Source organism: Brienomyrus brachyistius, chromosome 15, assembly GCF_023856365.1.
Source record: "Brienomyrus brachyistius isolate T26 chromosome 15, BBRACH_0.4, whole genome shotgun sequence".
Taxonomy (NCBI): Eukaryota; Metazoa; Chordata; class Actinopteri; order Osteoglossiformes; family Mormyridae; genus Brienomyrus; species Brienomyrus brachyistius.
Genome location: NC_064547.1, coordinates 18,039,542 through 18,060,463, shown reverse-complemented (window position 1 = coordinate 18,060,463; position 20,922 = coordinate 18,039,542). Strand labels below are relative to the sequence as shown.

Sequence of the window (20,922 nt, the reverse complement as noted above, 5' to 3'; positions counted from 1 at the left end):
CCCTAGTAGGTTATTTGTCTCTCACAATGACCTTAGCCACTCTTACTCGACATCGCCCCACCCCTCTGCTTTATATGACGCTGCTGAAGTCTATTCGCTTTTCCCACAAGTGGAGTGCAGGAGGCGAACGACTCGGCGCTGACAGCACGGTGAACTGCAACTGCAAATATGAATGAGCCCAATAACAGTAAGTTCGGACGTGTTAAAATGGTAACATTTTGGATTGCTTTTCATATAATTTGTTCGTCTTCAGACATCTTAGCCTGGTCAGAGTCGTGGGTATTTGATAAAATTTGATGGCTTAATCGCTGTCAGTCTTTCACTAGTGAGTCGTCTCCGGGGGACGTTATAAATCAATTAACGTGAAAAAGCTTAATGTGATTTAATGAACCAAAACAGCGACCAATAGTCATCAAATTTCTCGCAGACATATCTGGTTATAAATACTTTCATCTGGCAAAAAATCAAAACCGAAATATTAGGAACATGGACTTAGTCTCACATTAAGCGCGGTTTCTTCTCCATTGATGCCCATTATAAGGAAAAAGCTTAATATGGCTTAATGTAACAAATTTGTGACCTTGTGTCGGCATCGTGTGCCCTTTCGCATGTACGTGCACCGTGTGTGTGTGTGTTTTAACCGGATTTAATGCACAAGAAGGTTTTAAACGAACCGTTTTAACTTAACGGTCACCTAAGTATAACGCGAAACATTGGCAACATGTGTTACAACCATACCCGGTCTGCCCTATATATATAGGCAGTCTCTTGTTATTAGTATCACGGCTTGTTATCGTTTGGCAGGGGCGTAATCCTCTGTTCGCAAGCCCGAGCAGCGTCGGAGGCTCCCGGCTTCCCGCTCGAAGAGCGGGCTGCTAACTACCATCATGAGTGTGTTCAGAAAGTTGGAGCACGATAATACGGTATTCTTTGAGGAAGGTGTTTCATATAGTCTGTCTTCTGACCTGGTCAGAGTTGTCGAAGTTTGATAATTTGGTTCCTTAATCGCTGCCAAACTTTCTAGAGCGTATTCATCATCGTGGGTAACACGATCAGGTAAAATGTTTCTGTCTTTTTGGTCTTTGCATGATATAACAGGTAAATTTCTGAAAGTTTGATTTCGTTGAAATGAAAACCTCGACATTTTGACTGCACCGTTATGTCGGTGTCACCCATTCATATACCTAAGGACCGCCAAAGAGTGTTACACTTTATGGTGGAACGCAGTGTTCTGGCTTGATGTGACAGGATCTGAACCAGCGATTTTCCGATCCATGTCTGTAACGCAGCCGAAACGAGGGGGAAAACTAATTCTGCTTGCTGTCTGATTAAATTACAGCTATGATACTGTCGGTATTAATCTCCGTTGTATACGTTGTCTTTATTGCGGAGCATAGGCAAAAAGAACAGCGCTTCATACAAACAAATTTAAAGCTCTTACAAAACTACAGTATAACAAAACTTGGAAGTAAAAGTTTTTTCCCCCCTCCTGCTCCTTCCTCGAGCATGTTGTGTTTTCTTGTTGATACTGGACATTTGTAGCATTTTCTTGTAGTTACTTATGTTGTACCTGTATTGTTACTCATGTATATATTTCAATAAAAAATACAAAAAAGAAAGTCACTCCCAGCAAACAATCGCAGCTTCCTCAGCTCTGCCACGATAGCTCGGCTTCCGCTCTGCCTGTCACTTCCGCCACCTCCAAACCATACGTCACAGTTGGTTTCACTATCCCTTGCAGACACCCTTCTGTCACACATCACGGCCTGCCAGATTTCTTCCGCAGTCCATCTCACCTTTACGCTCTTTTTCGCTGCTCTGCCACACTCTCCATTACAGGGCAGTTAGAAGGGACATATAGAGGGTACATTATTTAATTTGGCTTTCATAATGGCACCCTTTCCATTTGGAAGGGTACCATTACGGACCAATTAGATTATTATAGTGCCCTGCATCACATTTTGTCCACTAGAAGGACAATCATTAAGACACACATTTTCTGTATTGTTGTTCTTGCTTTTATTATTATAAATGGTAAATAAAATCTGTGGGTTCATATGCACGTTTGCTATTCAGATTTTTAAAAATACAAAAATAAATAAATAATCAAAAAAATACATAAAAAAACAATTATTATTTTTTATTTTTGAACTACTTGTCAATAACCAGTTTATACCTTGTCCTTCCGAACAAACGATGCGAATCTGAACTAGGAATCTGGTCTTTCTTTCAACTTCCCGCCCCTACTGCTGACCAATCAGCAGTCAGTCTGTAGGAGGTGCCAATGCACGAGGCGCACACTATTGGCAAGACAAAACGTGGGAGGGACCTATAGCACCATTTGTCACTCGGCTTCCCGGCTGATGTTTTTATTCACGAGACCAGCCATTGACTTGGACGGAGTAGCCCGATAATCGCAGGCATGAGCGTATCTTACAGCAGTAAGTCCGGGCGTGTTAATGTGTTATCATTTGCGATCCTCCATCTATGTAGATTTTCAGTTTAAGAAAATCTTGTAAGAGTTTCATTACCTTGTAAGTAGTCTGTAGGGTTTGCAGACTACCGCATCGCTCTCGATGTAGTTACATTTAGGTTTGTAATGGAATAATATGGAATTGCCGTAAGATTTCTTGCATGAGCGTGACATACTGAAAACGCGATTGTCACGCCAGATGCGTGCGAGTTGGAAACCGTGGTTTGTCAATCAAATGTTTAGCCTGGTCAGAGTCGCCGGTATTTGAGATAACCTGGTCGCTTAATGACCGCTAAACTTTCGTGAGCGAATCTTCCTGGGCTGGATCCACGAAGAAAAACAGGTGAACCGTTTAATCACGGTGCCTGTTCGGGATCTTTTGATGTCACGTCGTAAGCCATAACGGGCAGCGCCATTTGGATTATAATACCGGATGTCCCACTCGATGACATTATATGTGATTTCTTATCGATAAATAAGTGTTTCTCGTGTATCTAATTTCTACGTGTTCTTTCATTGACAGACAATCCGAAAGAGCTCATCTTGTCATTCCTGGCAGCGTTACGCCGGATCCTCTGTACATGCGGGCAGAATCCCGACAGTGGAGAAGGTGACAATGACGGTAAACTTATACTTTTACAGCACTTTTAAAACACCTTGCTCTTCTGCGCGTGTCAGGCGAATAAAATGCAGTAACAGAAATAAGGTGTATTTATCCGAAGGGGATGAAGAATGAACCAGATAATATAGCTGAAAATTATTTTCTTTTAAGGGAAATACGTGAACAGTTGACAGGTGTGTACACTACACAGCAGTAGCTTGATCTGTATGTGGTTCACACTGATTGATTAATCACACCTCTGTTCCTCACCAGGGTTACTGCATCTCCCGATTCAGGAGACTGATCCTGCGCCAAACCGCAGCTCTGTGAAGCCCTGGTTTGACCCTGGAAATAGATGCCGTTAACTTCTTTTTAAAAGGCTGCTGCCTTAATGGGGGCTCAGTGGGTCAGACCTCTGTGTCCGTGATTGGAAGGTCGCTGGTCTGAATCCTGTGCTCAGCAGGAGTCACATCACTGTAGGACCCTTGAGCAAAGGCCCTTAGTAGCCTGGATAATGACCCCATGCTCTGCTCTTGCTGTATATATGTGTATTCATGTCATTCTGCGCAAAATTTTGATAAGCTTTTGCTACACATCCTAATGCATTTTTTTGTAAATCTTTTTAATGACTTCCCTATGAGGGCCATTATGTCTTGCTTCCTGTCCAAGCTACACTGTCCGTCGTGCCTTAAGCTACCTGGGTCACACTACTGGCTCTCAGTGACCCTGTACTGGGGAGGGGGCAGGGGTACGTATTTATTCAAGTTAAATATGACCATAATGTAATCAAAGGATGTAGATATAATTTATTGATTGCAAAGGGACACTTAGTTTCAAACAGTATCAAAGGGTAAAGTAAATTAAGTAAAGTGTACTTATGATGGGTATGGGGGTGGGGGGAGGAATTGTTTATTTTACTCCATCAATGCTTTATTGTACTTTTGTGTAAGATTTTCCTTTGTTTATATATGAAGTACTGTGTGATGCACTTTGTCAACTGCTGTTTAACTAAGATTTTTATAAAATTTGTAATTTTCCAACTACATCTCATCTACCAACTACAATTTTTTTTGAGGTGGGGTTATTATATTTGCTAGGTGACAACTGGAAACAAAATAGGCATGTCATACTTTCTGCTTTGAGGAGAGCTGGCTTGTTCACATCACAGTGGGACGTATGCTGCAATATGCAACTAAAGGTAGAGGATTTTTGGGTTGCTAGTTTGAAAAAAAAAAGTAAAGGGGTATACACTCACCGGCCACTTTATTAGGCACACCTGTTGTTGACGTAAATTACTGATCAGCCAATCACATGGTGGCATTTAGGCGTGTTGACTTGGTCAAGACGAACCGCTGCAGTTCAAACCGAGCTTCAGAACGAGGAAGAAAGGTGATTTAAGTGACTTTGAACATGGCGTGGTTGTTGGTGTCAGACGGGCTGGTCTGAGTATTGCAGAAACTGCTGATCTTCTGGGATTGTCACGCACAACCGTCCCGAAAAAGGGAAAACATCCAGTGAGCGGCAGTTCTGTGGGCGAAAATGCCTTGTTGATGCCAGAGGTCAGAGGAGAATGGCCAGAGTGGTTCGAGCTGATAGAAAGGCAACAGTAACTCAAATAACCACTCGTTACAACCAAGGTATGCAGAAGGGCATCTCCGAACGCACAACACGTCGAACCTTGAGGCAGATGGGCTACAGCAGCAGAAGACCACACCGGGTGCCACTCCTGTCAGCAAAGAACAGGAAACTGAGGCTACAATTCGCACAGGCTCACCGAAATTGGACAATAGAAGATTGGAAAAATGTTGCCTGGTCTGATGAGTCTCCATTTCTGCTGCGACATTCGGATGGTAGGGTCAGAATTTGGCATCAACAACATGAAAGCATGGATCCATCCTGCCTTGTATCAACGGATCAGACTGGTGGTGTAATGGTGTGGGGGACATTTTCTTGGCACACTTTGGGCCCCTTAGTACTAACTGATCATCGTTGCAACACCACAGCCTACCTGAATATTGTTGCTGACCATGTCCATCCCTTTATGACCAGTGTACCCATCTTCTGATGGCTACTTCCAGCAGGACAATACACCATGTCATAAAGCTTGAATCATCTCAGACTGGTTTCTTGAACATGACAATGAGTTCACTGTACTCAAATGGCCTCCACAGTCACCAGATCTCAATCCAATAGAGCACCTTTGGGATGTGGTGGTACGGGAGATTCGCATCATGGATGTGCAGCCGACAAATCTGCAGCAACTGCGTGATGTTATGTCAATATGGACCAATATCTCTGAGGAATGTTTCCAGTACCTTCTTGAATCTATGCCACAAAGGATTAAGGCAGTTCTGAAGGCAAAAGGGGGTCCAACCTGGTACTAGCAAGGTGTAGTGGTCAGTGAGTGTAGATTTTCTCTATGCGTTGTGTCATATTTATAAATGCAGGTATAAGCATTTCGCAACAATAGATGCAAGGAAACCTCACATCTTTTTCATTTGAAATGCAGCTGGTTAAAAAACTGTCCCGTTACGCTCATTTTCATTCAAAGGAGAGTTTCTCTAAATTGTTATTAAAAGTAACACCTAAAAAAAATACAATGAGTAGTAGAAATATTTATTATGTAATGGCATGCAAGAAAATTCACAGTGTAGATCTATGAGCTGTTAGCAATAGTGTTGAAAGATATACTTTCGTGATGCCGAGGTGAAATTCAGCAGATGACATTGTGCAGAGAAAAATTAGAGTTTCACATTGGAATAAGTTCCCTTCATATTAAACAGGACAAGCATCTGTATCGTTTATATATCTCCCAACCATTTGGTAAATACCGGTGGTACAGAAGCATACTCTTCTATTTTATGATTCTGCTGCTGCAACAGAGCCACCAAGGTAGAGAGACCTAGAAGAGGCTATCCACATCTCCCACCTAGAAGAGGCTATCCACATCTCCCATCTCGACCACCACAGTCTTCAATTGAGAGTAGTATTCAATGGTCACCTGGCCATTTTCACGGCCAAAACCTGCCAGGTGAGAAGCGAACAGAAGTGTCAGAATATCACCATGTTGTTTATCGTCTTCACTTCTCTTAAAGAAACTGGAAGAACTACACAGCTCCTCAAACCGTTTCCCCTCTTAGCGGACTGGCAGTGAAATAAAAGATTAACAAACGTGTCTGGCCGTACCTGACATCTTATAGCCACCGAAAGGAACCTCCACTGGACTTATGTTATAATTGTTAATGAAACAGGTTCCAGCCTGCAGGTTCTCCACGACACGATGGGCTCGTGCGACGTCCCTGTAAGCAAAAGGCACGCGAGTGCAAGTTACTGTTTAAAGACTCAGTGCATGATTTACTATATGATTTTTGTTTCTTTAACTGTGTGCTAATTTCCACTAGCACATCTGTGGGAATCTCCGTGTTATGCAAGTATCAAACTCTAGCAGGATTAGCATTCCCGTGCATAATTTAACATTACGATCCATTTCATTCAGCTGTGCTATAGTATGTTTTTAAGCAGGAGGATGGAATTTTTCAAGTTTTGAGTTTAAGTGAATGCATCGTTAATATGCAATACTACAAATAATTAATAATACACTTTTCCAGTTCAGATAATCCATGTGCAGAACATGGGGATCTCTGCATATTTTGATCAATCAGATGATGATGCAACCAGCTCGGTTTGGTCATGCATCAGCAGGGCTGTGTCAGAGCGGGTAGAGCTCGGGTACGGGTTGGTTCTTGGTGGCAGTGGAAAAGCGCCAACAGTGATTCCTATACCTGTAGTAGAACCTATAGTTCCTGGACATGTTTCTAAGCATTTTTGATTGGTTGAAATAATTCAAAGGCCCTACTAGGAAACCAAGAACTTAAAAAAACCCTTCTATTGCTTGAGGGAAACACAAGGGTTAACAGAACACTCGGGGGCACGGAGATGGAGGTACCGGGTGAAGACTCCAGCGGCCAGGCCGAAGGTGGTGTTGTTGGCTCGCTGCAGCACCTCCTCCTCCGTGTCAAAGGGCAGCACGGACATCACCGGCCCAAAGATCTCCTCCTTCACGCATGTCATGTCATCCCTGCAGTTATCTGGGATTCAGGACCAAAGGCAGAACACTGATCAAGTACAGAAAACCTATTCTTAGGGTGTGTGGATACCAGCACAAAAATCTTCAAAGCATCGACTGAAAGTGGGCGTTTTACAGAGTGTTATGATGATATCAAGTGTTGGTGCACTGATGTTTAAAACATACATAATATTGCCAAAAGTATTGGGACATCTGCCTTTACATACACATGAATTTTGACAAACAAGCATACAGGAAGTCCGTTAACTTTTCTGCCCTGTAGCCAGTTTAAGGGACGACTTACCCAACACGCATGGAGACATAAAGAAGCCTCCCTTGAGTTTGGGATCGGCAGGTACGTAGGGCCCCCCCCCACACAACACTCTGGCCCCCTGGAAGCAGAAGGATGAACAGTTTTTTCCTCCACACACACACACACACACACACACACACACACACACACACACACACACACACACACACTAGATGGTGGCTATCCAAACACACTGCTACAGGAAGGACGCATCTGCTTCTGAAGGTCATGGGGTCATCATGGTCTGGGAGCGAGAGCCTCTGCTGTACCTCTTTCTTGGCCTGGTTGATGAAGCCCAGCACCCTGTCCAGGTGAGGCCGGCTGATCAGGGCTCCCATACGCGTTCCGTCCAAAAGGGGATCTCCTAAGGGGATGGCTTTGGTCCTCTTCACCACCTCCTCCAGGAACTTCGGCAAAATGTCCTTATGGACAAAGACCCTGGTCCCATTACAGCAGACCTGGAGAAGGACAATTTTTCAGATCTTTCTTTCTAGTAAGTAAGCCTGCAGTGGGGCCAGAGGGCAGGCCTGCAGCGGGCATTGTTCCATTTTGTTCCCTATGACAGCATGAAAATGTTTTAGCGTAGTTTATTATTGTCTTAATAGCTGACTATCACGGTCCTCATGGAAAAAGAGAAGCACGTGCGATTTCTTTCTGCATCAAAGAGCAAAAAAAGTGACCCGTCTGATTTACCCTACTTGACATCGCACCTCCTGCAATGTGATTACTGTGCATCTGCACATCATAACGACGATGCTGCAATGATGTGTCGTGCTGGCCTAGCCCAGTGGAAGGCGTTGGACCTGTAAGACACCACGGAAGCACTGGGAAAATGACATACCTCTCCCTGGGTCAGGAAGTTAGCCATAAGGGCCCCTTTCACCGCGTTCTCCAGCTCGCTATCCTGGAAGATGATCAGTGGGGATTTCCCTCCCAGCTCGAGGGTTACCGGCTTCACTCCCTTTGCCGACATCTCCATGATCTGAAGAAATGAGGATTCTGCCGTTACAGCATGCTACCTACCATGGGCCTCTTCGGAACTTTGGCAGCTCAAGGTCACCAGACGCTTCGGTTTTCGTACCTTCTTGCCTGTGGGGACGCTACCAGTGAAGGAGACCTTGGCCACCATGGGGTGGTGGCAAAGCAGGGTGCCAGTCTCTGCCCCTCCCTGAACCACGTTAAAGAGCCCCTCCGGCACCCCCGCCTCAGCATAGATCTCCGCCAACATGACGGCCGTCACCGGGGTCATGGGCGAGGGCTTGAACACCATCGCATTACCTGATGGGGGGTACCAGGAAGATCACTGTTCACGGTTAACCGAGAACCCAAAACCAGAGGCGTTTACTGCTGATACCCGTAATAAATATGTGATTACAGACATAGAAATCCACCAGGGTGTCACTTCTGACACATCCGCCCATCAAGTGGGCCTCAAGACAGACATGCAGGTTAGGGTCCAGCAACGCTGCTCCCAAAAAGCCCCCATAACAGGCTGTTCTCTGCGTTGCCTGAATTAAAATGATTTTATCACTGATTCTTTCTTCGCTTTCGGTCTCAACGCTCAGAATAGCAACACACGCACACGCGTAACACGGGAACACAAACGGCCAGTACCGCAGGCGAGGGCAGGGGCAGACTTCCAGGCCGCGATCTGGAAGGGGTAGTTCCAGGCGCCGATACCGACGCAGACTCCCAGAGGCTCACGTCGGGTGTAAGCAAAGCAGCTCCCAGGAAGCTGGACATGCTGACCTGAGAAGATGATAATGAATAAAATTAATGAAAACTATCAGTCAATGAGATAATGATACCACCCCCCTTAGCTGCCATAATGACCTCCACTATTCTCTGAAGGTTCTCCACTAGAGTTTATAGCATGGTTGTAGGACTGAGCCCATTCAGCCAGAAGAACATTAGTGAGGTCAGGCACCGATGTCGGGTAAGAAGGCCTGGCTCACATCTCATCCCAACCGCATTCAATGACATTCAGTTCAGGCAGATGCAAACTAGGGAGGATGATCATGTGTGTGCCCAGCAGAGACACTGGAATTGTCATGGTGGGGGGGGGGGGGGGGGGATTACAATGCTGGTTCACCACCGTAACATCTTCCAGCCATCAGCGGAATGAGAGGCTTAGATCAAATTATGAATATCACAGGTGGCACCATATACCCAGAGGAGCAGGATTTTCCTGCCACACTCAACACCTGACAGATGATGACTCATCACTCCAGATGATGCATTTCCACTGGCAACATTCTCAACAGGAGTTGAGCAGACATTTGGTGCTGCGCATAGCAGTGCTGGGCGTGTACGCAGCTGCTCTGCCGAGAAAACCCAGCATTTCACCAGGCAGTTTGGAGCCCTGCAGTTAGTGACTCAACATACTTCTGCACTCTGCGGTCCGGCTCCGCTAGCTTAGCCCTACATGGCGGGGCTGCGCATGCCTTCACTTTTAAAAGAGCTCTTCTGAGTTTATTGTCAAGCAGGCTCATTGGATGTTTTTAATTTCTAACACCTTTGCAAGAACATAAAACGCCAATCATTTGTGTTTACGGTCCCTTCGGGAACTAATGGCTACAACAGGAATTAATAGCTAAGCGACAAGAATAGAACTGAATGTCTGTCAGAAGATACCTGCAGATATAAACTTTGCTTGTCAATGGACTTTTTATAACGAAACCAATACATCAGCAACATTTTTACAGAATTAACCAAGTGCCCCAAGCCTTTCTGTGAGCACCGTGCGCCTATGCGGCTTCCGCTGCTGAGTCCTTGACTTCATGTACCAGTTAGTAATGGGTGTGGCTATACTCAAGGAAGAGAGTTTCCTTTTGCACATTAGGCCAGGAAGTAACTTCTGTGGGCCTTTTGAGAACTTTCACACTGCAAGTAAACATCATGACAGCAGCGCCTGTCTGTTCAGTCTGTTCAGATTAAATCATCCATATCACAATTGTGCAAGAAAACACACACAAAGGTTATTTGGAGACACCGGTTCACCGCATCACATGTTTTTCCTTCAACACACACACCCTACAAAGGTAGTGTAGATATCAAGCCCAGATTGTTTCTCAAAAGCAGCCAGTTGTTTACACCCACCTGCCAGGGTCCCGGCTATGCCTGCATAGTACTCGATGCACGTCCAGGCAACATCGATGTCCACCTTTGCCTCTGTGATGGACTTGCCATTGTTGATCACCTCCACCTTGGCGATGTCATCCCTCCGTTCCTGTGAACATCGACGCCACAATGTCAGCGTGACAGAACTCCGTGTAGAGCAGGGGAGGGGAACGTGCGGCCTCACGTTTGATCCAGCCCGCAAGGCACTCCATGAAGATAAAAATAGTGAACTCTAGACGGCAATTAGTTTTTTCCCAAGCGATTAAAGAAAACAACATAAAATAGCACAGCAGTGTTTTGGGATGAATCTGTTGATAGAATATGTACATGATACAGGGGTCACGCTTAAAGCGGCAAAATATATTCAATCAAGGTGATATACAGATATTCCTCTACTTACGAACTTTCCGACATACGGACGAAGAGGACCGCAAGTCTATATTGTGTTCCCTGGGCTCCCGTTTCCTGTCCGCAACATCAAGTCTTTTTTCTGTGCGCCGATTCCGCCCAATACGACTTCTAGCCGCTACTCTCGCCGCACAGCAGCGTAGCGTGCGCACTCCCAGCATCCTAGTTATTTGTACTTGCGTATACCCGTAAAATGATGGTGAATAACGGCTTAAGAACATTTCAAGTTACGAACGCCCGTTCAGAACGTATCTAGTTTGCAAGTAGAGGACTTAGATCTAAGTATAGGAAGACTGTCACAGTATAAAGCACACAGCTCCACATGCATGGAATCCGAGGCTCACGGCCGCATGCTAACATGTCGTTGGCGTGGAAGTTCTTCACTGCGTGTGAAGGCGACACAAAGACTGCAATTTGTAATACATGTAAAGCCAAAGTATCACCACGAAAACGTGCTGAAACATCGGAGGTCGACTGGTTTAAACTGCTTATTAAACATACATTAGATAATCCTGAAAAGGAATAATCTTTAAAATCGCAAAGCTAACTACGTTTTTTTTCCCTATGACGGTAAAAATGTTTTAGTGAAACTTTAATCCCCTGCAATATGTCTGTACAGCATGAAAGTATGAAAACGTCTGCTCTTAATCTAGCTCACTAGCGATGTAAGTGTTTGTATGTGCATGACATGCGATGTTGCCATCAAAAATATTCCCACGCACTAGGGCTGTTCCATTCATACTTTGCTTGGAATTGAGAGATTTTTTTTCTCTAATTCAAACATTAAACTGCAAAAGGAAACCAAACGAAAAACATATGATACCATACGAAAAAGTCCAGCAACAAATGTGCCAGTGGGCCACGTTTTTGGTATTTCTGTATTTTGGGGGGGGGGGGGGGGGGGGCTTGAAACGCTATCTTGGTCGACTGGTTATGCAAATAGCCTGCCTGTGAAATGCAATTCAACAGCCGTTGTAGTTCCCAACTCAGATAACTGTAAATGAAGTAAATAACATTATTAATAATAATAATAATAATAATAATAATATAATAACGGATGCATGGACAAATGAAGTGAGCCAAGCTTTAACTGCGATCTGGTCAGAAGAACCAGAGAGCAGGACAGCATGGAAATAAATAAAGTATGTAGTATAATACACTAGGACAACATAATATCGGGAATTTTCTAAATATTGCAATGTGATTTAATTTTAATAAATATTGGGGTATTTATCAAACAAATTTTTTTTTAAATTTCTTACAAACCCGTCCAGGAGTAAACAGCAAAGATGAAAATGATTATAATGAAAGAAAAATTGTCTCGGGGATCACATGGAGCGCTCATGCAAAAGCAGAAGAGGTAAAAAATAACAAATATTTTTAAACATATACTAGATAATCGTGAAAAGGAATGATAAGTAAAATTGCAAAACTTGAGTTTTCTTCTTCTATGACAGAGTAATGTTTTTGCAAACCTGAACTCCCTGTGCTATATTGTCCACATGGAACTGAAGGTAAGAAAAAGCCTGATTGCAGTCTAGCTGACTAGCTATGCGAAAAATGCCTGTACATTACATATGATGTTAGTAATAACATCATGCATCGGCCAGCCCTATAATATACTACAGTCATTTTTCGAATTCAAAACAATTCAGAGTGATGTCATTCAGTGCCGGTGCCAGTTTGTATGCCAGTGGACAACCAACAAATTGAAGTACTGAACTTTTGATACTTCTTTGAAGTACCAAAAATAAGAACTTATGAAAAAGGTTCCCCAACCCCGATTTGGAGGATTTTTATGAACATCCATCAATAAAAACACACCAGCACCTTATCAAGTTAACAAGCTATAATCTTTATGGACTCACGTGTTGCAGAGGCAGGAAGAAGGGGAGTGGCTTTTAAACGGTGTCACCCAATAGGGTTAGTCTGAAACATTCTGCCAGTAGGTGGCAGTAAGATTGCTTTTAATATAAAATCCTGACTTTCGGACAAGTGATTCTGGTTCTCTAACAGCTGCCCATCCACACTATTGAACTTGACATTCAATAAACTACTGAACTTGACATTTTCAGAAAAACTGCTTTTAGCCACGTCAAGCTTTAAAACTGTCTAACAGGGATTACCTTATCTGTAAGAAATCTGTAAAACATTATGGGTGCCTTTCCACCACACCAGCTGCACTTCAAGTAGGTACCAAAAGTACAGTAGTTCATGGTGTTGGTTTCCACTGGTATAAAAACCTGGCACCTGCGCTGAATGACATCACAACGTGAGGCGGAGTAATTTGTAGTGAATTTAAAAAAATGACTGTAGTATATTACAGACCGTAGGTTCAACCAGTCCCTGGAGCAATTGGGGTTCAGGGCCCAATGGTGGGATCACTCAGCCAACCAAGGGATTTGAACTGGCAACCTTCCGAGTCCCAACTCACCGAGCTGCAACCCCAAACAAATGTATTTTTTTGCTTTAATACTTTTTTGGTCAGTGCATTCTTCCATACAGGACTTTTTTAAAATACTTTAGATGTCTTTGTATTTATTCTAAAATGTAAAGAATAGTACAAATCAACCTTTATTTCCATGGATAGGTGCATCCAAACATTTGATTGGGGCTGTATATCTCGCACATACCTGCACTGTTACATGGCAGGAAAGATAACTGCAACATGACTCGTTCCAGCTTGTACAAAGGTGCCCCTCTGCGGTCCAGGCCTCTTACCCTGATAATTCGAGCAGCCTCCAGCATCACGCGTGCCCTTTCCATACCAGCCATCTTACTCCACTTCAAGTAAGCTGAATGGGCACTTTTGATGGCCTGGTCAACTTCCTCATCATTACAAGGCACCATCTGGCACAGCACACGTCCTGTGGACAGAGACGAGTTACCTGTGTGCCTCTCCAATAAGTTAATTTAAAAAATAAAAAAAGGAATGTCTCAAATACGTCGGAGGTGAGGAGGGAAAACTCCTCCTGTTAGTCTTTAACTAAACAGATAAAAAGAATCTGTCATGCAGGGTGATAAAAGTGATAAGAGGTAAAATCACACGTCACTTTTCAGTGTGTGCTTTCAGTCGTGCACAGGGTGAGTTCACGTAAATTTTGGCATCGCCAGTCTCAAGCCTCACCACTTTTAGGACCCGGTTTGGCCAAGAGAGAATAAAACAATCAAATAATTATCATGATGAAATATGATATGATAAAATATGATAAATAACGATGATGAAAAATGTGAATTTCAGATCTGTATGGTGTAACCGTAGAGATCCCTAATACAGATTTTACAATTTTTTTTTTATCTTATAGTATTTTTATTAGACCACTCTTTTACTTTGTAGCACTTTGAGATTGCTAGAATATAAAGTGCAATACAAATGCAATTTTTTATTATTATTAAAAACTCAATTATGGAAATGTGGACCTACAATTCTTGCTAGTCAAAATGTAATTCCATATATATATATTAGGAGTTCTTACTCGTAAAAACTTAATTATATTTGCCTACAATATGACTTTTTAACTAGCAAAAACCAAACGTAGAATATGTACGCGAGGTAAAAATACAATCTAAGTCAAAGGAAACAGAGCTGTATAATATTTTTACTAGTAAAGATACAGTTCTTACTAGTGAAAATGATTATTCGTATTAGTCCCAATAGAACTATATGTATCTGAAATGAGCATTCTAGCTAGAAAAAAAAAATAATTAGCGAATCATCCAGGCGCGCGGATAATTCGCAATTTTAACTGAAAGATAACGCCACGGAAATGGCTTCGCCTCGCCGGTCTCAGGTGTCTGTGCCAATTTTACGTTTAGAGTAACGTCTTGAAAATTTGGTTGTCAAACTTGTATCGAAAACTTGACAATAATTCGACAGTGAGATCTGTTGCATGTAACTAGTTTGATGCAATGTTATTTATTAAGGAATCTCAACAAGACTCTCGGGACACAGACACTAATAAACCAGGGAATCGCGTTTTACTGGTGCAGGGGAAACACGCACCGGTCGCAGGCTCGTACACAGGCTCCGCGTTGCTGGAACTCAGCGGCTTCACACGGCTGCCTCTCCAGAAGTTCAGCGGCTCCTTCACCTCCAGCGTCCCAGTGGAGGCGCTGCGGATCGCGGCGGCGGAGAACAGAGGAGAGCGAGGCTGCTGGGCCATTTTCACAAGCGTCGGCTTCCGGATAAGGCACCTGGTCAGACCAATGCAACAACAGATGTCTAAAACACAATATTATATTCGCCACTGTTCTCCATAAAGTGAACCAGATACTTGCATAAATGTGTCAGCATGGAATAAGTCGGGTAAAGAATGCATTACCGTGCTCGACACAAAATATATTTTTTGTGTGATTTAAATTAAATTTCGCATATTCCAAATTTCCTAATGTCAAGCAAAAAGTGCTAAACAACCTGCTCCATTACTGCGTTAAAACACGACACTGCAGACGTGTAAATGTACGGTCTTTCATAAGGTCTAAGTCAATATTTTTTGCAGAAGTTACTATATGGTTCAAACGTTTTTTCTAAACTCAAAATGTCAAGCTTAACAACAGTTCGGACGACGCTGCGACTCACAATACACAAGCAGTTAACATTCTAGCTATTTAAAACAACTCAAATAAGATTTTAATTAGCTTTCAGTGCAAAAATAAGCAGCCCAGAAGCCATTTTTCTCTTATGCAACCAAGCAAACACGTTTCTTGAAACAATGCCAAGGAATCGGGAATCTAAGCACTACAGTCCGAAGTACTTACAGTTGTCCTCTGGAATAATAACGCGATCGCGTCCCAAGTTTGAATTTAACTACTTGGTAACTCACCCTTTGAGCCTAGTAAAACGCTGTCGGTAGGGCTCGTGTGAAAAACCATTTCCTCAAGTGAAGCGTCTCACGTATTGGCAATTTGTTGTTATTTTTATAACGGGTTTTTATTCCAAGCTGCATTGAAGGAGATACGTGTCTTGAGAATCAGTCCACATTTTTAAAGAGGTTTCGCTACTTTGCACAGTAACGTTAATGTACGAGGCGTTTACGTTTACCAAGAAACGCAATATTTTGTGCTAGTGCCTATTTCGCAAAGTTTTTGTCTAATGTTGCACAATTGACAGTGCAATTCACTGTTTTCGCTTATTCATCGTTTTACGTGCAGGTCTTGAATAATACAGTATCAGCGTGTGCTTTTTAAGTGTCACAAAATATTAAGATTTTTCTTAACAGACATGCTTGAGTCAGTTCGAAATTCCTGTCCCATCTCGTGTCCATATTTGGTATCACATTTTCCTTTAAATAACTCCATCAATGATTGAAGCACTTCATTTATTTATCCATCGATTGCCCGACGAATTAAATTACGAATTCAGATTAACAACAGGGTTACAAAGGTGCTTGGTATATTGCATGGTATATTGTATGGTATATTTCGCGAAGGATATGCAGAGACTTCTTGATAGGCGGATGCTCGGCTGGACAGGGTGTCCTTGATAGATTTTGCCTACCCGGGGCGGGGGGTCCCCGTTTCCCACTCGGCGAATCTTGTGTGATCATCGGGGATCGAAATATAGGCACTTGTGATGAGGATCAGGCTTCATGCGGCTTCATTCATTCTCCCAAGAAACAGACTTTTGAATTAAAATTATGTCGTGTCCACTGTTGGAGTCCGTTGATGAGGAAAGAGATGCACACGTGAAGCGAAGGATGGTTGTAAGTCAGCTCTCTTCCTTGCACAGATCGCGATCCGGGAGCCACTCAGATGCACAAACAGTACATACCTGAGGAAGCTCAAACTCTGTTGTCTGTGTCTGACTTATATAGCCCGTCTGGGGCGTCAGCAACCCCTTCCCTTGTTAGGCCCAGTAGGTCAGTGAGCTTAATGTCACAACAACCCTGCAACACAGACCTTCTACTTTTTCTGCTACACCACAGTCGAGGATGAGGCCCCCTCCCCTGCCTGCCTGCAAGTTGGTTCCCATTTTTTAGTGTGACAAAGTTTAGCACAAAGCTTGGCCCCCTTCACCACCCAATATAAAACTCTCCCGTACGCCGTTAACTCGGGACCACAGATGAGGGGCACTTTCAATCATTCGGGCAGAATGTCAGGAGCTCAGGCACACCCAGCCATACCCGTGCTGTCACTACATTGTAGAGCCCTTGCCTCTGACCGCAGGAGCAGTGGGGCGTGTCGTACATGCGGGCACCTCGGTGAGCATTTTATGTTAACTAATCGCTTGTGTTGTTCTAAACTGCAGACATTGGCGGGCACAGTGTGCAATCGTGCAGATACAGTCCTGAAAATGCTCGGCGAAAAGAAAACGAGAGATTACTTCAGAGTACGATAAGCGCAGTTCCCAAGCAGCGGAGATGCGTCGCCCCTGAAACCTGACACCACCGCTGCCCCCATTTCGAAAGCATGCATGAGGCCCATTACGAGGTAATATGCAAAAAGTGTAAAAAAAAAAAAAAATCTAATGTTAATATTTTATAGGTTGGCCGTTTCCATGTAATACTTAAAAAAATCTCTAGTTGGTTCGTTTACATGCCACTGTGTCCGCAAAATAAATCGTTTCATATATGAAGAATTACAAGAAGGTCTGCATTCTGTGTTGTACAATTTGATCAGTTCAGTTACACAAGCAGGGCTCTGAATCTTTACAACTTTGAAAGCAAGCAGACGACTTTTTCACATCCATCATATACTTAACTGGAAGTCAGTGGAGATGCATTAGGTAAATGGTTTGTGCTAGAGGGCATATCGGGCATATACCTGCCATATCGCTCCTTCTTGTTATACAGTGACTTTTCATTCCCTAAGATTTACTTACTTATATTTTCCCTAAAACGTGTCACATATAACAAATGTCGTAAATTATATATTTAGGTCTTCTTTATCACGTAAGCAGAGATAATAGAAATAAAAAAATACTATTTTGTATTTTACTCACCTTTTAATTGATATATGCATTGTTTTGTCACATCATTAGTGCAAAGTAATCAACTTCTACAACAGCTATCGACCTGCGTATGATAAAAAAAATCACGAATTATTCTTTGTTATAGACCAAGTAAAATTTCCTCTAATCGTACATACAAATCAGGTGAAACTGTATAGTAACTTTATTACCATTTTCATCGTTAACTGTGTGTCCCTGAAGTCATCTTACACCTTGTTAGTTTGTACCATCCGCCATCCAAAAAATGGCTGCAATACTTTAAGACCATTTTTCAACTTTTTCAACTGTACAAACTGAGATAAACTATCACTCCTGACTTTCTTTCTTTTAGTTTTTGAAATGTTATCCTGCTTGTCACATTCATACGGTTCCACCCTGTTAGGCGATGACGTAGCGTTAAGGCGGCTTTGGGAAACGCAGCCCTGAAGATCCACAAATTTAATGGGTTTTATAAACAATAGAATTATAGCAGGTCCATCTTTACAATCAACACTCCAGGTTCATATCTCACTACCTTTGCCAGACACTCTGATAAATGTATTATAAATGTAAACTTATTTTTGTTCTAAAATGTTGCATTTCTTAAAAAAGTTATAGTCATGCGATGAATAACAGGATCCTTATTTTTGATCAAATATAAAAAAACATAATTTCTTCTGTCTGTCCTCTCTAATTTGTAGTTCTTCGTCTAGCCATCTGAACAGAGAATGAACGTGCCACTTATCATCTTTGCGATAAGGAACCACACACACAAAAAGGAAATCTGGAAAAAAAACTGTTTTGAAACATTGTTGTATAGATCCAGGTCGCATATTAAAGATGGCAAAGCATGCAGGAGAATGAGGTAAACCTCATTCAGTGTTAGAACTGGTTAATATTGGTGTTCCATCCTGTCATGTTCCATTCCAACCTGCACATTTTTGTGATATTTTGGGAGATGGAGCATTAAGAACATATATGTATTTTTGTGCAAAACTTTGGTATTATCATCCTGTCAGTGAAGATGGGTGTGACAAAGTATCCGTTCTCAATGATTAAGGCATATTTTATTCATCAATACTTTTGTTTCAAGAATAAAAAATACTATCCAATGAAAAGCTCATCACATTAATAACTATGTGTATCTCCCTAAGAGGCTGTAATACTTTCACAGCCGGTGTCTGAATAATGTGCCCGTGAGCTTGACCAGTAAGTGTTCCAAATAGCTAAGCATGTGAGTATTCTGACAGAAGACTTAAAACATGTGATTTTCTCCCCCCAAAGATTGTTAAGTTTGTTAAATTACAGTCTGGGCCACACAGCCCCCTGTCAGTGTAAAGAGGCCCCCCTGACCTGCTCTACTAGTATCTGGTTGAATAATGCAAGATGAATATGACATTTGGGGAAAAACTGTCGACACTAAGTAAATATTCAGTTCATCGCCTATATTTCCAAGGATGTGATTTATTCCGATAGTCGTGCCCATGTTTCAAGCTACGTATCTTTAGCAAATGTGTTTCCCCTCCCGTGGTTGTATGGTCTCGTTTGCTGCAGTTGTCTTATCAGCATTTTACACTGAGAAACTTAAATAATGCTCCTTTTGTCTGACTAGAACTAAGCACAACAGAGCAGGAAATGCAGAAAGGATAAACGCTGAGGCTCTCCAGACTGCTCAATCACCAGCTGAAAAGCAGACGTCTCACCTGGGAGGAGTTGATAACCAGGTACGCGAACTCATGGTACCCATGTTACTTTCCGCTTTACAGTGACACCGAGAAAATGATCTGATTGTTTTTATTATTGCTCTCATTTCTTTCTGCGCTACCATGTGACTGAAGAATTCCAGAAGATTAAAAAACACACAACAAATACTTAGGCTTTTCTCCAGACAACGCAGATGAGACTCAGCCTGCAAAAATCTACCAGCAAATGACGTGCTTTTAACCTAATTACAGCACTGGTTTGTATAAGTAGATGTTGGCTCCAGAGAGCTGTCTATCCCAATCTCCATCCTCTGAGAAAGTATGTCCAATGATTACACAAAAATGAGTCCACCTTGATACGAGAGGCAAGAGCACTTGTAAATAAGTTACACAAATGAAAACTAGAAACGCCCACAGCTGGTGTGGCTTGTGATCGTAAATGCTGCACCTCCAGTAAGGACATTCCGGAAGGGTGAACGGGCATTCTGAGCTTCATCAGACGTCGTCATGCCGACGAGACCAAAAGCTGCCAAAGGCCTTTAGGAAAACTTAGCAGCTTGGGGCGGTGGGCCGAGGAAGCCGCCCGCCTGTTTGGTGGCTGCGCGAGATGGGGCCAGACCCAGCATCTTCTGGATATTCTGGAATGGGGAGGGGGAAGGAAAAACTATTTGTAGAGATGAATGATATATTAACATGATATAAGCACAGTGTTTCTCAAACCTGTCCTCAGAGACCCACAGACAATCCACATTTTTGCATCCTCCCAGGATCAGGTAGAGAGCAAAATTGTGGACTTGCACCCTTCCCACAGGCAAAGAGGCTTAGCCCACTGAGTCACACACCACCCCCCAAATATACATCAAAAGAACCAAAATAATGACCCTGACCCTGGTTTTGGCTTTCGGCTGAAAAAAAAAATTGGTTTCAGTTTTGAGGTAAAAAAAAAAAAAAAAGATTTCTGTGCATCACTAATCATTTCCAACTACCAAGAGACGAACTGGGGGGCTGTGTTTGCCGGCTGTACCTGTCTGATGGACATGGTGCACAGGATATACAGGAATATGAAAGAACAGTCTGTATAGTCCTCGCCTAGCAGGTTGCGGTGAGACAGGCCCTGGATGTATGACAAGGGGACGAATGGAAGCTTGGCCACAACCCTCCCATCAAAGCTGAAAGAAAATGGAAACAAACATACATTCACCCATCAGCGTCCCCTCAGGGAAACAGCAATATCCTCAGCGCTCCGGCACAGAGGCTCGGCAATTAATGTACAAAGAAGCCTCCAGTGTTTCTCATAGACTCACATAGAT

The 20,922-nt window shown here is 42.9% G+C and overlaps 2 protein-coding genes and 1 long non-coding RNA gene across 7 annotated transcripts in view; 1 reads left to right on the top strand and 2 right to left on the bottom strand.

Moving 5' to 3' along the window:
- The first annotated feature begins 2,347 nt into the window (after nucleotides 1-2,347).
- LOC125708842 (uncharacterized) lies at nucleotides 2,348-4,117 on the top strand. The gene is made up of 3 exons (XR_007382549.1): nucleotides 2,348-2,441; nucleotides 2,997-3,095; nucleotides 3,348-4,117. It is a non-coding gene; the product is annotated as an uncharacterized LOC125708842 (long non-coding RNA).
- A 1,552-nt stretch (nucleotides 4,118-5,669) lies between these two features.
- On the bottom strand, nucleotides 5,670-16,752 carry aldh9a1a.1 (aldehyde dehydrogenase 9 family, member A1a, tandem duplicate 1). 4 transcript variants are annotated; one of them, XM_048976668.1, is made up of 12 exons: nucleotides 16,479-16,752; nucleotides 14,985-15,175; nucleotides 13,703-13,848; nucleotides 10,553-10,682; nucleotides 9,068-9,202; nucleotides 8,535-8,731; nucleotides 8,295-8,435; nucleotides 7,723-7,911; nucleotides 7,445-7,532; nucleotides 7,021-7,162; nucleotides 6,261-6,373; nucleotides 5,670-6,098 (listed from the first exon to the last, which is right to left on the bottom strand). In XM_048976668.1, exons 2-12 carry the CDS (start codon nucleotides 15,142-15,144, stop codon nucleotides 6,004-6,006), a joined length of 1,536 nt encoding a protein of 511 aa, XP_048832625.1. In that variant the 5' UTR covers nucleotides 15,145-15,175; nucleotides 16,479-16,752; the 3' UTR covers nucleotides 5,670-6,003. The 4 variants fall into 4 exon arrangements, with proteins under 4 accessions (XP_048832625.1, XP_048832624.1, XP_048832623.1 ...); XM_048976667.1 differs by lacking the exon at nucleotides 16,479-16,752 and adding an exon at nucleotides 15,805-15,939; XM_048976666.1 differs by lacking the exon at nucleotides 16,479-16,752 and adding an exon at nucleotides 15,740-15,855.
- Nucleotides 16,753-19,689: 2,937 nt separating this feature from the next.
- Nucleotides 19,690-20,922, bottom strand: part of tmco1 (transmembrane and coiled-coil domains 1) — a 153,132-nt gene continuing 151,899 nt past the window's right edge. For both annotated transcript variants that reach the window (XM_048976679.1, XM_048976678.1), the window contains 2 exons: nucleotides 20,637-20,781; nucleotides 19,690-20,250 (listed from right to left, as the gene is read on the bottom strand). In XM_048976679.1, the coding sequence (XP_048832636.1) occupies nucleotides 20,152-20,250; nucleotides 20,637-20,781 (244 nt within the window). In that variant the 3' untranslated portion in view covers nucleotides 19,690-20,151. The remainder of the gene's footprint in view (nucleotides 20,251-20,636; nucleotides 20,782-20,922) is intronic.

Coding starts and splice junctions, on each gene's coding strand:
- aldh9a1a.1 (XM_048976665.1), bottom strand. CDS start 15,580: ATGTTAACTGCTTGTGTATT. Junction 10,683..13,702: donor AGGCTGCTCGAATTATCAGG/GTAAGAGGCCTG, acceptor CGATGTTCACAG/GAACGGAGGGATGACATCGC. Junction 6,374..7,020: donor GCCGCTGGAGTCTTCACCCG/GTACCTCCATCT, acceptor TTTTGCTTACAG/GGACGTCGCACGAGCCCATC.